At 50.4% G+C, this 15165-nt stretch overlaps 1 protein-coding gene across 2 annotated transcripts in view; it reads left to right on the top strand.

Moving 5' to 3' along the window:
- The window catches only part of IGDCC4 (immunoglobulin superfamily DCC subclass member 4), a 38543-nt gene that overhangs the window by 5820 nt on the left and 17558 nt on the right, over positions 1-15165 (top strand). Inside the window, exons 2-5 of one of the 2 annotated variants that reach the window (XM_055319989.1) lie at positions 3926-4270; positions 4955-5096; positions 11988-12124; positions 13487-13627. In XM_055319989.1, coding sequence (XP_055175964.1) covers positions 3926-4270; positions 4955-5096; positions 11988-12124; positions 13487-13627 — 765 coding nt within the window. Of the gene's footprint in view, positions 1-3925; positions 4271-4507; positions 5097-11987; positions 12125-13486; positions 13628-15165 lie in introns of those variants that run through there. The other variant, XM_055319990.1, reaches the window with a different exon arrangement.

The following is a 15165-nucleotide window of genomic DNA, read 5'->3' on the forward strand; positions in this document are numbered from 1 at the left end:
ACAGGGTCTCACCAAGGAGCCGAGGCGAAGGAATGGTGGTAAAGGAGCCCCTGCCAGGACAAGCTGGTGGGCAGCAAGAATCCATCGTGTCCCCAGTCCTGAGAAGGACAGCTGAGAACTGCTTGTGGGAAGGACTTTGGGGGTCAGCCATGGCCATGGGCTGGGGGTGGTGGGAAAGGGGTGGCCATGAAGTCACTGGACAAACAAGGCCCAGGCCTCAGAGCATCACTTTACGAAAAAGTCTGGTGTGTAGGAACCACGTTTATGTTAAAAGAAACATTGCTGTGTAATGAAGCAGAATGCAAAATGTGCCAAAGGTTTAAAAATCAAAACATTTGGGGCAGTTAGCAAGCCTCCTGGGTATACTCTCCTCTGCTACTGGGAGAATTTTGGTGACAATGAGAAGAGTGGAGACTTCTCCTTTTCAGGCTGGAAGGAAAGAAGGCTGAGGCTGAAAGGAAGAAAAGTAGCTGGCCCAAGGGCATAGAGTGAATGACCCAGGACCCTGACTCCAGACCAAGTCTGGGCCCCCCACCATACCTCGTTATCCGTCTAGGCAAGAGGAAGGAAGGATGGCTAAGGGACCTCCAAGTAGCTTTGTGATCCGAAACAAAAAACTTCCCTCCGGGGGCACCTGGGTGGCTCAGTGGTTGAGCAGCTGCCTTTAGCTCAGGTCATGATTCCAGGGTCCTGGGATGGAGTCCCACATCGGGCTCCCCGCAGGGAGCCTGGTTCTCCCTCTGTCTGTGTCTCTGCTTCTCTCTCTGTGTGTCTCTTATAAATAAATAAATAAATAAATAAATAAATAAATAAATAAATAAATAAATAAAATCTTAAAAAAAAAAAAAAAACAACTTCCCTCCAGGGAGGCAGGGCCATCTCACAGAGGCCTGGAGCTTGAGCTGAGCCCCTGTGGGTGTGTGTCCTGGGCACAGAGTTGAGTTGGGCACCAAGCAGCGAGAACCCTCTTACTCCAGAGCAACTGTCTCTTCAGTGCTGGGTTCATCCCTAAAAGGTCAAAGGACTGTCTCCCAGAGAGACGGAACCCCCCCCCCCACCGCCCGCCCGCCTTTCTATGTCTCAGTTTCCCCACTTCTATACAATGAGGAATCTCAAGCTTCAAGCTTCGCTGACGTTTCCAGCATCATGGGCACAGCCCGGCCCTCTCCAGGGGGACTCCTGTTTGCACATCTAGATCCCTGTTGGCTGCCCTGTTCTACCTTGTTGGGTGCTGAGCTCCTCTGAGGTGGGGAAGCCAGACATCTGCTGATCCATGAATATTCAGGAAGGGAATCGGAGCCTCCTTCGGGCTCCCCAGCCAGCCTCCTGGCCTCTCTGGCTGCTGTCCTGCCCGCCAGAGCCCAGGCTGCTGACATACCCAGCAGCTGCTCAGGCCCCAACTGTTCACATTGTTTGTTCAGCGCGGCAGGGGATTTTCCAGGCCCTGGACTGCTTTGGGGGGGCGGGGAGGCTGCCGGAGGGCTCAGGGATTCGTGTCATGTGGGGCTTTTCTCCCCTGAAGCGCAAACTGACTGCTCAGCGGCTGGAACCGGGCAATTGGAAGCCGCTGGGCTGAGAGCCCGGGCTGGCCTCCCCCCACCACCACCCTAAGTTTGAATCACAGAATCAAGGGCCTCAGAGGTGGAAGGGACTGCTTGTTAAGAACAGTAATTAACATTTGTACAGTTAAAAAAAATTCATTAAAAAAAAAAAGCCGAAACATTTGTACAGTTCAAGAAGTACCATTAAACAATGAGCTGTGGTCCCTTGATGGCTGCTGTGCTGACATGTGTCATCTTGCCTACTCCTCGCAGGCTTGGTAGTATCATCCTCATTTTACAGATGTGGAAACTAAGGCCCAGAGAGGTTAAGTGGCCTGTCACACAGCTGGTAGGTGGAGCAGCAAGACCGGAAACTCGATCTTCTGTTCTGCCCCAAGGTTAAATGCTCTTCCTGCCACAGCCAAGAGCCTGAGGTGATGTGAATGCCAGTTGGGTTTCCCCAGGCAGAATGGACACTGGGTGAGGACAAGGCCTGCCTTCTCCCTGCACGCATCCATCCGTAATGCTGCTGAGCCGAGCTGAACAGCGGGGAGGCGCCAGCGGGGCCTTCCTGGTGAATTAAGAAATGTGGGGTCCAGCTCGGCCTGCCTGTTGGCCTGTCCACCCTTCACCCTGCAGTATCAGAGCCCTCCTTATCTCTGCCAGCTGGGACTTCTCTTTGCAGTTCAGTCTTATTTTTCTTTAGAAGTGCTGGCAAGAAAGCCTGGGGACAGACAGGGGTCCTAAGTGTGGGACCTCATCAAGTCCGGGTTTTGATGAGTGTGGCAGAAACTGGGGTGCATGCGTTGAGGTGTGGAAGGTCGTGTCTACAGTGTGTGTGTGTCTAGATGATGTTCTGTATGTTTGCTTAGGCGTAGGTATGTCCAGGTATGATTATTCACTGAATCATCCTAACATCATAGAATCCCAGACATCACCTGCTACGTTTGAGTGAATTAACGTCCAGAAGGAGAAGTGACTGGCCCAAGGCCACATAGCTAGACTGTGACAGAGCCAGGTCCGGAACTGAGGGCTGCCTGATTCCCAAGCCATTTGGCTTTCTGCATGCCCTCCCGTGGCTGCCTGCCCAGACCTGCCTCGTAGTAGGTACGTGCCATTATACTCACCTTTGTCCGTGGTTCACTGTCAGATGCGCCATTCTACCTTTAAGCAAAATCTCAGGCCTGAGAATGAGAAGGGACCTTGGGCTCTTGAGCTTGTATGGGACAAAGAGGCATCAAGTCAACCTTCTGGAAGACACAACTGGGAGAGCCAACCACTTCCCTATGAGTAACGGTTACTGGGCCTTGTTGAAATGTTGGTTGAAGTGATAAGCATTGGCCTTTGTGAGTCTTTTGCCTTAACCCTGGGATGACATCCCCTTCCTCCTTTTTCCCCTACTCATCCCTTTTATGGCATGGGGCTGTGTTGGAGCTGTGGGCTCCTCTGGGGCCCCTGGAGACAGGCTCTGGCGTGCTGAGTGACCTCAGGAAAATGAGCTGTAGAAAGGAAGGCTAAGCCCCTCCTGTCACCAAGCAGAAGTAGGTGGGGTGCTAGTGGTCAAGATGGTATGTAAGGTTCCAGGGAGGGATGAGGGATGACATTACCGAGTGCCAATTCTGTGCTGGACCAGACACCGTGGGGTACTCCTTTCCTACCCCTGGCTTACAACAGCACTATGAGGAAGGAATTCCTGTGTCCTTTCTAACTGAGATATAATTCACACACCACAGAATTCACCATCTATAGTGTACACATCAGTGGTTTTTAGTATGCTCACATAGTTGCACAACCATTACCACTGTCTAATTCCAGAACATTCCTATCACCCCCAAAGGAAACCTCATATCCTTTCGCCATAGCTCCTCATTCTTGCCTCTCCCCAGCCCCTGGCAGCCATTAATCTACTTTCCGTCTCTGGATTTGCCTATTCTGTACATTTCACAGACATGAGATCATATCATTTTGTGATTGGCTTCTTTCACTTGGCATAAAGTTTTTCAAGTTCCTCCATGGAGCAAGTATCGGTATTGGTACTTCATTTCTTTTGATGGCTGAGTGTGATATTTATCCATTCATCAAGCGATGGGCATTTGGGTTGTTTCTCCTTTTTTGCCTATTATGAAGACTGTTGCTATGAATGGTGTTTTTTGGTGGATGAGGAAGCCGAGCAGCCAGGGAAGGTGAGCATGGAGAAGAGCAGCAGATTGCCCAAGATCCCACGTGGTAGGGGCAGAGCCAGGATCCAGACAGCAGTCTCTCCATGAGACCTGTCTTTCCGTGAGTCGCCCTAGCCCCTCGGTGGGTGACTCAGGACCTGGAGGCTGTGGGAGGTGGTGGGAAGATACCCGCTGATGGCCCTGGTGTCCGACCTCTCTCTGCAGGGGAGCTGCCGTGGCCCCAGGAGACCACTGTGGAGCTGAGCTGTGGTGCAGGGCCACTTAAAGTGATCCTGGGTCCAGGGCAAGCTGCAGTGCTGGACTGTAGTCTGGGGTCTGCTGGACCCCCCACCAGCATCACGTGGAGCAAGGACGGAGGCGCCCTGCCGGAGCTCGACCACCTGCGCTTGCTACCCAATGGCTCCCTTTGGCTGTCCCAGCCACTAGCACCGGACGACAGTGATGAGGGAGCCCCTGGGGCCGTCGCAGTCATTGAGGGCAGCTATTCCTGCCTGGCCCATGGCCCCCTTGGAGTAGTGGCCAGCCAGGCTGCGGTGGTCAAGCTTGCCAGTAAGTGCCTGCATCGGGGGCTGAGCTGAGACCCAGGAAGCCTGGGGTATGGGAAGTGGGATCCCCATTACCTCCTTGCACAAAGCCTGTCTCTTGAGCCCACTCCCCTTTCCCTGCCTCTTGTCCCACTCAATAGGTCCCTTCCTGGTCTGGCTACCTTCTTCCCACCTCTCCTTTTCTTCCTCCTCCTTTTGTTCCCCTTTGAGTTTGAAGAGTCTAAGTTGTGTTCTTCCCCAGGAAGCCTGCCAGAAAGGCTGGTAAGAGACTGGGGCACTGGAGCAGGTGGACTGCCTGGAGTCAAGCCCCATCACCCCGCTCACCCCCTTGGGGTTCTCAGGAGGCACAGATTCTCATGAAATAACTTTAGGCCAGAAGAAATGTGCTTCTTACTGCAGGCTGACCATCATGGTGATGTTGGCGGGGGGGGGGGGGGGCATTGCAATTCATTCTGACACAGTGTCTGACCAGTAATCACCACTTCTCATCCCCCTGCTGCCTCTTCAACTGTCTGTGGGCTGGGACTTGCCCTGCCTGTGCTTCTGTCTCCCTGCGCTTCTGTGTGTCTGTGCACGTGTGCATGTGTGCATGTGTGCATGTGTGTATGTGTGTTTCACTGTCTGTGCCCCCTCTCTTTCCTGTGCTCCTCTGCTGTCCCTGCCCACGTCTCACCGACCTCACCCTCAGCACTCGCAGGCTTCTCTCTACACCCGGAGTCTCAGGTGGTGGAAGAGAATGGGACTGCTCGGTTCGAGTGCCACATTGAAGGGCTGCCAGCGCCCGTCATTACTTGGGAGAAGGACCAGGTACCAGTGGCTGAGGAGCCTCGGTGAGTGTCCTATAGGGGAGTGGGGAGTGGGTCCCAGTGGGCGGGCCAGAGAGGGCCCTGGGATGAGCTCTGGAAGCAGGATACTGAGGGTCATGGTGGCTCCATTTGTCTAGACTGACGTAGGAACAACCATGACTGGACTCTCAGCTCACTTAGACCCCAAAGAGAAGCTGGGCAAGCACTTTTTGTACCCTGCAAAGAATGCCTCCCACTAAGCTATGGAGCTTGGATAGAGAGCAGTGATAGAGTCCTTCAGAGCTTATCTAGTCCAATCACTTGCCTTATTGAGGAGACTAAGGGCCAGAGAGAAGCTACCTTTCTTCCAAGGCCACACAGTGAGTCAGTGGCAGGAAGTTTGTTCGTTAAGAGCACAAACACTGCTGGGAGGCTTTTCTCTCTGCCGGGATCCTCTGGAGGTGCTACCCAGGATGCATAACCTTTTTCCTCTCTCAATTCCAACCCGTGGGGTACAGGATCTGATAAATAGGGTGGGGGGTTGGTTGTGGAGACCCTTCCCATTTTACCCTGCTCCCTCTTCATCAAGGTAGTGGGTAGGTAGAGTGATCCCAGGGAAGAGTTTCTTGGGTGACAGAGAAGGAGAATCTAGACCCAGGACTTCTGTGGCCTCCTGGGAAGGCCCAGATGTACCTGCAGTACGAGCAGGAAGCACGAGGCTCATTTGCTTCTGTGGACTTCAAGCTGGCATCACAACAGGATTGTCGCCCTATGGATTCTTACATCTTTGGAAATGTAGCTCCAAGGCCTTTCCCAGCATCCCCCCACCTCCCCAGCTCTCTAGCTGTAGTTACCAGCTCGCTCTCTCCTTCTCTCCTGGTGGATGTAGGGCTCCTTGGGCTCAGAAACACTGGTTTCCAGGTCTCCCTGCCTTGAGACTCATCTGTCTTGAGTGTGTTGAGTTGTCCCAGCTCCTTTGACTTTTGCTCATATCTATGTAGGGGTGGAAGTGAAAGAAATTTCTGGGTGGAAAAGTGACAGGGCACATCCCTGCAACAGTTGTAACAGAGGAAGAAGGGTAGGAGGTCAAGCTGCTGATGTGGATGATTGCTTAGCCTGTTGCTCTTCACAGAGTCCCTTCTCACTCAGCTTCATCCTCCCCATGTATAAAATTAAAGGAAAAGAAAAAAAATGAAAGGGTTGGATTAGGTCACTGTTCTTTGTAGAACATTAGTCACTAAAGGTGCTTCTTGAGGAAAAGTATTCTGTGGTCAAATAACGTTGGGCAAACTGCCTCTAAATCCCCCCCTTGGAGTTGACAAGGCTCTGAGAAGCCCTGTGTGGAAAGCCTGTTAAGCTCGTTGAACCCAGCACTTCCTAGACTCATCTGCCCACAGCCTGTCTTGCTGTGTTAACCCGGTTAACATCCCATGAGTGAGCATTCTAGGGAGCGATGCTGGAAGTGCTGACCAGCCTTTGTAGCGCTGGCTGACGCTTTAACTTCTGTGCCTTCCAAATGTCGGCCCCTTGGTGGGTGCTTCTTGGGGGTTGCTAAGTGAGAACCAAGGGAGAGCCTACTCTTGGCAGCCCCTGGAGAGAGTAGGAGAGAGCAGAGAAATTGCTGCATGTCAAAAGGCATGATAGGCCCCATTTAATGAGAGCTGTTTTCTCCCTTAATCCTTCCCATCATCTTTCAAGGTAGGTATTTCATGTTTTCCATATTTTCCTCTATTTACTTTTAGGTTATATTCCTGGAAGATGGACTTTTCACATTTACATATGCAAAACAGAAGAAACACTTATTGTGCATAGAAAACCTCTATTAGTTTTGATGGCTATCCTCTGGAATTTTTATAAATATCCTCTTTTATTTTTTTTTAAAGATTTTATTTATTTATTCATAGGAGACAGAGGGGGTGGGGCATAGACACAGGCAGAGGGAGAAGCAGGCTCCCCTTGTGGAGCCCAATGTGGAACTCCATCCCAGGATCCTGGGATCATGACTGGAGCCGAAGGCAGATGCTCAACCACTGAGCCACCCAGGCACCCCAATATCCTCTTTTAAAATTTGTGTCTTACTGCACATACTGGGTTTTTTTGTTTGTTTGCTTATTTTAAGTAAACTCCCAATGTGGGGCTCAGACTCACGACCCCTAGATCAAGAATCACACATTCTATCTACTGAGCCAGCCGAGGTGCCCCCATGCTGGATTTTTTTGCTCATTCACCTTTTTTCCCAAAACAAAAATGGAATTATAGAGCAACTTCTACTTTTTCTTCACTTAACACACCATGAGCATCCTTCCTGTGGTCTACGCATATGGTTATGGCAGATACTATTATCTGGATTGTTTAATGGGAGAACTGAGGACCAGAGACAGAAGAAACTCAGCCCAGGTCACAGAACTAGGACACAGAGTGTGGGATGCCAGAAACCCGGCACGAATGACACACAGGCCCCTTGTGATTTGGTGGTTGGGGTGGGGAAGCTGCAAGGTCTGAAGAAGTTCATGCTGCAGATGGGCTTAGAAGTCAGGTGGTCCAACTGTGGCTCCGAGGAGAGAAGTGACTTCCCCCAGAGTTTCTCAGCAAACAGTAGGCCTCCCTCGCCTCTCAACATCTAGTTCAGGCATCATTCTACGAAGCCACAGGCCTCTCCCAGAAGTCTGGAGCTGCCAGTTCCTGGGCTCTCAGAATGTTTGCCCCCAAGTCCTCTGAAAAGTGATCCTTAGCTATAAATAAGCCAGGCTAGCACATTGTGTGGGGGAAATAAAGAAATGTCTAAAACAGCAACTTGATTATGCCCAAGGTATGTATTTTTACACATGCCCAGATATAGTACATGTACAAATATGCTATTCATAAGCTCAGCCCAGCGGTTTGGAGGAGACCATATGCCTTGGCATTGGGTGCACACATGTGCAGTTAATAAACACACTCTGCCAAGGTATATATGCATATTTTTTGGAGCTGATGGTGAAGATTAGACCCCAAGGCAATTCACTGGTACTTATACTAATTTCTAATGATAGGGGATAATTTTCTTTCCATGGGAACCAGTAATCAATGAGAGCAATGTTTCCCAAATCCCAGGAATTCACAAACCCCCTTTATAACTTTGGCCATTCTGAAGCCATTTATTCAATCACTTACTTAATACATTTCTTTAAATCGGCTCTCTTTTGTAACTTTAACACATACTAAAAAGGAACATTATCTCACTGCAGTAAAATGGAAAACCAGCAAGACTTACCATAAATATAAGGTAGTCATAAAAATAAATACGCAACCACTGGGATAAAAAAATGTGTGTCTGGATCCACAAAGTTGTTTTGTTATCACTAGTCACTCACACTTAAAAACAGAGCATCAATGGACCTCAGTACCTTAGGCTTCCCGGTCCAGCCTTCCACCCTACCCATCTCCCAGTACCCAAGGTGTCTGTCAACCCCCTGTGACCCTCAGCCAGGGTCCCTTTTCCCTAGGTGGATCTCTGAAGGGCTTGAGGTGGGGGCTCCTTGATCTTTCTGAAAGCAGCTGTGTAGTTTCTAAAGTGTACTTCTTATTTTTTTTTAAATAATCTCTATGCCCAACCTGGAGCTGAACCTCATGACCCCAAGATCAAGTGGCTTATGCTCTACTCACTAAGCCAACCAGGTGCCCCTTTGCTGTGTTCTTTTTTTTTTTTTTTTTTTTTTTTTACTTATTTATTTGACAGAGCACGAGGGAGCACAAGCAGGGGGAGCAGGGAGAGGGAGAAGCCGACTCCCCACTGAGCAGAGAGCCCAATATGGGGCTCAATCCCAGGACCCTGGGATCAGGACGTGAGCCAGAGGCAGACAGATGCTCAATCAATGGAGCCACCCGGGCGCCCCCCTCTGCTGTGTTCTTGAATCCCTTTTGGGAGGCGGGGCAGCAGGCTCAAGCTCAGGCTTGGAAAGGGAATGATCCCTTCCTTTTGGAGAGAGGTCGCTTTTCATTTTAGAAGTAGTTATTTTGTTTTATTTGAGGTTTGAATTAATTTTACAATAATAAAGCATACCAATTCAATGGGAAAAAAATCACCTACCAACTGGACACAAACAGTTGTGACTGTATTGTGATTTTTCCCTTCCCAATCTTTTAAAATATGTGTACTGTTTATATCATTGTAAATGTGTGTTTAGAATCTGCAGTTCTTAGATAGTGTTTGTGTCCATTATCTAATGTGAGTTCCTAACACATTAGGGTCGGGATTTTGAATTAGGCAGGACAGAACTATTTTTTTTATTTTTTTTTAATTTTTATTTTTATTTTAATTTATGATAGTCACAGAGACAGAGAGGCAGAGACACAGGCAGAGGGAGAAGCAGGCTCCATGCATCGGGAGCCCGACGTGGGATTCGATCCCGGGTCTCCAGGATCCGGCCCTGGGCCAAAGGCAGGCGCCAAACCACTGCACCACCCAGGGATCCCTATTTTTTTTTTTTTAATTTATTTACGATAGTCACAGAGAGACAGAGAGAGAGGCAGAGACACAGGCAGAGGGAGAAGCAGGCTCCATGCACCGGGAGCCTGACGTGGGATTCGATCCTGGGTCTCCAGGATCGCGCCCTGGGCCAAAGGCAGGCGCTAAACCGCTGCGCCACCCAGGGATCCCAGGACAGAACTATTTAACCCATTTTTCAGATGAGAAACCCAAGGCCCAGACATGTGATGTCGCTTGGTAAAATCACATCTGCTGAAACCAGTTCTCTCCTCTATGTCACAGCTTCTTTTGTGTGAGAGCTGGGAGTTCCACAAAGTGTTCAAGGGCATATGCCTTTTTCAGTTTCAATTTTTAAAAGTTTTAGATTTCCAACCTAATAAATATTCAAGAAAAAAATTTAAACACAACAAATAAGCATTCCCAGTGATCGCACTGCCAGAGAAAACCTCCCTGAATGATGTGAGCTTTACTGCCCTTGACTTTTTCTGTGCATATCCTAACATATCATTTATCTAGTTTCCAAACATAGAACTGCTTCATAAACACTGTTTTGTGACCCCCCCTCCCGCCCCCACTAACCAATATATCTTGGACATCTTTCCAAGGACAGAGCTTCTAAAAACAAATTTGAACAAAACAAAAGATTTTAGATGAACAGTGAAAGTGGTTTCATCCCACTTCTGTTGGCTCAGTGATGACACCACATCAGGAAAGAGCTATCCTTTCCTCCCTCCCTTCCTTCCTTCCTTCCTTCCTTCCTTCCTTCCTTCCTTCCTTCCCTCCCATTTGTCCTTTCCCATCAAAGTTTCCTGGCCCAGGATTTTACCTCTAGCCACCCTTTCCTCCATGTGCCTTCTCCCCTGCTGGCCCCAGCACTGAGGCAAGCAGCTGCTGGAGCTGAGGGTGAGACATCAGATGGGTTTGCCTGTGGGATGAGGGAGGGAGTGAAGTAGGTTTATGCTCATTCTCTAAGTCTTTGGGCCATAGCAGTTACCAGGTCTGTGGCCAGAATTTTCTCCCAATACCCTTGAGCTAGTTCTTCTATCCTGTGTTTGGGTTGTTTCATACCCGTTTCTCCATGAGCCATGGGACCTTCATCAGGCACACTGCTGCCCCATTCTCTCTCTGACCTTGGCCTAGCCTACATCCAGCGACCAGCAGCGTTTGCTCTATTGAGAAACTGGGACTCTCAAACATGAGCTAATCTTTCAAGGATCATAGATGGAGGATTCAGGAAGACCCATCACCCACCCCCTCCACTTGAACCAGAGCCCACTCCACTTACCACCACCCCAGTGTCCTCTGCAAGGATACAGCCTTGCCTCCATTGCACTATCTCCCAAGCAAGGGCTCCAGACCTTTCTAACCTGAGCCGCTTTCCAACCCTTTAACCAATAGGGCAGAGAATACCACCTTCATCCATCCTTACCCCTCCTAGGTAGTGTGTGTATTGACTGGGGCTTCCCAGGGACCCCATCCCTTCCCTAGCCATCTGATGGCTGCTGAGACAGGCAAGTGGGAAGAACATGGGATTTGGCACCAGAAGGCCTGGATTCAAGTTTCAACTCTGCTCCAGCTGTGAGTCCCTGGGAAAACACCCTAGTGCCTCTGAAGCCTTAGTTTTGTCACCAGTAAAATGGAGGTTGTAATGCCTGCTATCTCTTCAGACTGTTTTGAGGGTCAGATGACATTGTGTGAATAAAAGGGATTTTTATCAGGGAGGGAGAAGGTAATAATAGGCAGGGGGTAAACAAGTTCATGTTGTATAGAAGGCTATATGATAAAAAGTAAGTCTCCCACCATCAGCCCCAGGATCCCAGGTCCCCTCCCCAGAGACAACCACCATTACCAGGGACCTTCAGTGCAAGCGTACAAGTGCACATATCCCCACACACTGTTCTGTACCAAACATACTTTGGAAATCGTCCTGTTTCAGGACACATGGAGCTGCCTCCTTTTTAACAGCTGTCTAGCATTCCATTGTATGAATGTACCCGAACCGATTTAGTTAGCTCCCACCCCGCAGATGGACACTTGGATTATTCCCAGTCTTCCACCATTGTGTAACCGTGCTCGAGTGAATATCATTAAACATGTTTTTGTATACATGCCTGAGAATATCCGTGGGAGAGAGTCCTCAAAGCAGTGTTGCTGGGTTGAAAGGCACGTGCAGGGTTGATTCTGTTACCGGCTTGCCCTTGCAGGCAGGTGTATCGATTGGCATGACCACCAGGACAGGGCGACCTTCCCCATTCCCTCATCCACATAGGGTGTCCTTAAACCTTTTGATCTTTACCAACCTGATAGGTGAAAATGGTATCTCACAGCTTTAGTTTGTGTTTTTTAGTATGAATGATGCTTGAAAGTGCAATGCCTTGGGTAGTTCAAGCTGGAGGGGGAGGTGGGCCCAGGACCGCTCCCTGCGGAGCTCCTGCCCATCTCATAGGTGCCCTTTCCCCCTTCCCAAGGCTCATCACTCTTCCCAACGGGGTCCTCCAGATCCTGGACATTCAGGAAAGTGATGCAGGCTCCTACCGCTGCGTGGCCACCAGCTCAGTCCGCCAGCGCTTCAGCCACGAGGCCATGCTCAGCGTGGCCCAAAGAGGTACGCGGGCAGGGGGAATGGGGTCTTCTGACATCAGCCACATCAGAGCTGAGAGGTACCTCCTGAGGCCCAGGCTCTGCCTTTAAACAGGTGACAGTGTAGGAGTGCCATTAGACAGGTGCGGTGAGGAAGCCCAGAGAGGGCAGTACCACCTAGCAAGTCAGAGATAGAGCTGGAGCTGGAACCCGAGACTTCAGACTCCCAGGCCTGGGCTCTCTTCCAACAAGATGCTCTGTGCTCCCTAAGGTTGAGTGGGGCATCCCCAGATAGGGACGAACGGGAGGGAGGGGGGAGGGAAGGCATCCGAAGACAGGTATCAGTGCCCTGAAGCCCTGGTCCCCGCCCTCTGGGCATGAGCAGATTCACCCCTTGCTGCTGGCTGGGCACTGCAAATCCAGTTCCCTGCAGTCTGGTGCTCCTGTTCTTTCCATTTCTCTGAAAAGCTCCTGTCTTGGTGTGATGCAGTAGGAAGGGCACAGGCTCTGGGGTCAGAAAGATCTGGTTTGAATCCTGGCCTCTCTGCTTACCATCTGTGTGACCCTGGGCTGTTATCAAATGTCTAGCTCAGGGAGGCTGTGGGAAGAGCTGAGATAAGAGTAGAAAGTGCCTGGCACCTAGCAGGTGCTCAATAGATCTCAGCGCAGGCCTCCCCCAGCGGCGCCTCACTTGCCTTCCTCTGCCATGACATACCCCCCCAACCCTGCCCTTCTGCACATCTCTTCCCATCCCCCTCCTCACCCCTCCCACCTCCACTCCATCCTACTTTCCTGTGGTTTAGCTGGTAACCAGGTCTCTGAGTCCGGTTCACTGTCCCTCCTGTGCTGGGGCCCTTATGAGGGAAAGGGGGTCTCTGCCTCCACCTGCTGGACAAACCAGGTATTCACCATGCTAACCCTGGGGCCTGGGTCACAGGGAGAACTTGGCAGGGAATCCCTGCTCCTGGAGCTGTGAAGCGGAGGAAACTCGAGCCTACCTCCTCCTTTTCCCACAGGGGAGCCCAAAGCCCTTTGGAGAAGGGACTTGCCTAAGGTCGCACAGTACATTAATGGCAGTGCTGGAGCCAGAACCTATGACTGTAGACTCAAAATCCAGGCTCTAAGTCTACCCAGGACCCTGATGGTCCTCTGCCTGAAGGGTGGTGGGTTCCATTTGGTAGGGGAGATTGGGGGTGGTATGCCAGAGGCCAAGAGAAAGAGCTCTGAGTTCCAGTCCCAGCTCTGCCAAACTCTGCAGCTGCTTTTCCCATCTGTCCAATGAAACCCTGGCTGTTCCCCACCCCATGTGCCTCACCAGGTGACTGTGAGCATCAAGTGAAGGACACCTAATGGTAAGGCTGCTTGCTTGCCTGCCATCTCTCTCCAGGGTCCCTGGCATCCACCAGGGGGCAGGACGTGGTCATTGTGGCAGCCCCTGAGAACACCACTGTGGTTTCGGGCCAGAGTGTAGTGATGGAATGTGTGGCCTCAGCTGACCCCATCCCTTTTGTGTCCTGGGTCCGACAGGGTAAGTGGAGGGAGGTGACCTGAGGGCTTGGGAAAGGACGTGGTATCTTATGTATCCTCGGGTTGGGAAGCTATAAGGGTGATCACTCCATGTCACAGGAACTCCTCTCCCAGGATTGAGGAACGCCCAGACAGACTTAGTCCTCAATCAGTGTGGAGTATGTTTCCTTTATGAAGCACTTTGAGTCCACTTATTAAGAGTGGTCTCAATGGTGTTCCAAGTGAATGTGGGAGACCTAGAGTCGGGTGAGACCAGACCCCACTGCTGGTCCACTCGGATTGCTGCTGCCTTGTATGCTTGGCTTCATGCTGGGCGCAGTGAATAAAAAAAAAAAAAAAGTCAGGTGAGAGAGACAAGAATCCTGCCCTCTCCACTCATCGTCTGGGTGAGGGAGATAAGATGCATACTTAGGAAGAGAGATTTGACAGTATCAGGCAGCAAGTGATAAGTGCTGGGGGGAACTGCGTTACACGAGATGCCATCAGGGTAGTGAGGATGCTGGTCACACAGCACCCTGCCGCCTATGGAGCGCTCCACCCAGCCTCCTGCCAGAGCCTGGAGGAGCCCTTTGAAGGGGGTAGGAGTGAGGACTCTTATTCCCAGTGGACAGATGGGGAAACTGAGGCTCAGAGAGCTTAATGCCCAAACTTTAGAGCCTGTTCTGTTTCTGGTACACCCCTTCCTACAGTCCTGAATGGAAGAAAAGCAAGGATTTTTAAAATATTTTATTTATTTATTTGAGAGAGTGTGCTGGGGGGGAGGGCCATGCAAGAGGGGGAGCAGAGCAGAGTGGGAGGGGAGGGACAGGCAGGCAGACTCTGTACTGAGCAGGGAGCCCAACCCCTCTGAGATCATGATCTGAGCTGAAACCAAGTGTCAGACACTCAACGCACTGAGCACCCAGGCGCCCCAGCAAAGATTATCTTTGTTTCCTTTGTCAATGAGAAGTGACTTTTCCCAAGTTGATGGAAAAAGTAAGTCTTAAACCACACTTTCTTTACCTTTCTTCTTTGCCTCAGTCTATTAGCCTACACTGTCTCCTTTTTGTAAGTTTTATCTCACGTTCAAAAGGGTATGTAATGATTATGTAGAGTTTAAAGAAAAAAAATAAACTGAACAACTTCCCACTGAACTGATGAGATTGGACAGTGCTGTTATCTTTGGACTTCCCCGACCTACACACCTCATTGAACTTGTGACACTTGCCTAGTTAGGGGGAGTCTGGCACCAGCAAGGCCCTATTATTAGGGTAGGTGTTGTCGCCCAGAAGTTCTGAGTGTTTCTCAAATGCTGACCTTGCATCAGGATGTTGCAGGGAGCTTGTTAAAACTGCAGACTCCCTCCCTTCGTGCCTGGACAGTTTGTGAGCCAAGAACCTTAATATTTAAAACTGCCCTAGGTCCTGCTACTGAAATTGTGGTCTTTGCACCCACCCGCTGCAGCTAGTTAGAAATGCAGAATCTGGGGCTTGCCCTAGGCCTCTGCATCTTAACAAGGTCCCCTGAGAGACTCTGTGATTCGAGTGCACACGGAGGATT

The sequence above is a fragment of the Nyctereutes procyonoides genome, unplaced genomic scaffold, assembly GCF_905146905.1.
Source record: "Nyctereutes procyonoides isolate TBG_1078 unplaced genomic scaffold, NYPRO_anot_genome, whole genome shotgun sequence".
Classification (NCBI taxonomy): Eukaryota; Metazoa; Chordata; class Mammalia; order Carnivora; family Canidae; genus Nyctereutes; species Nyctereutes procyonoides.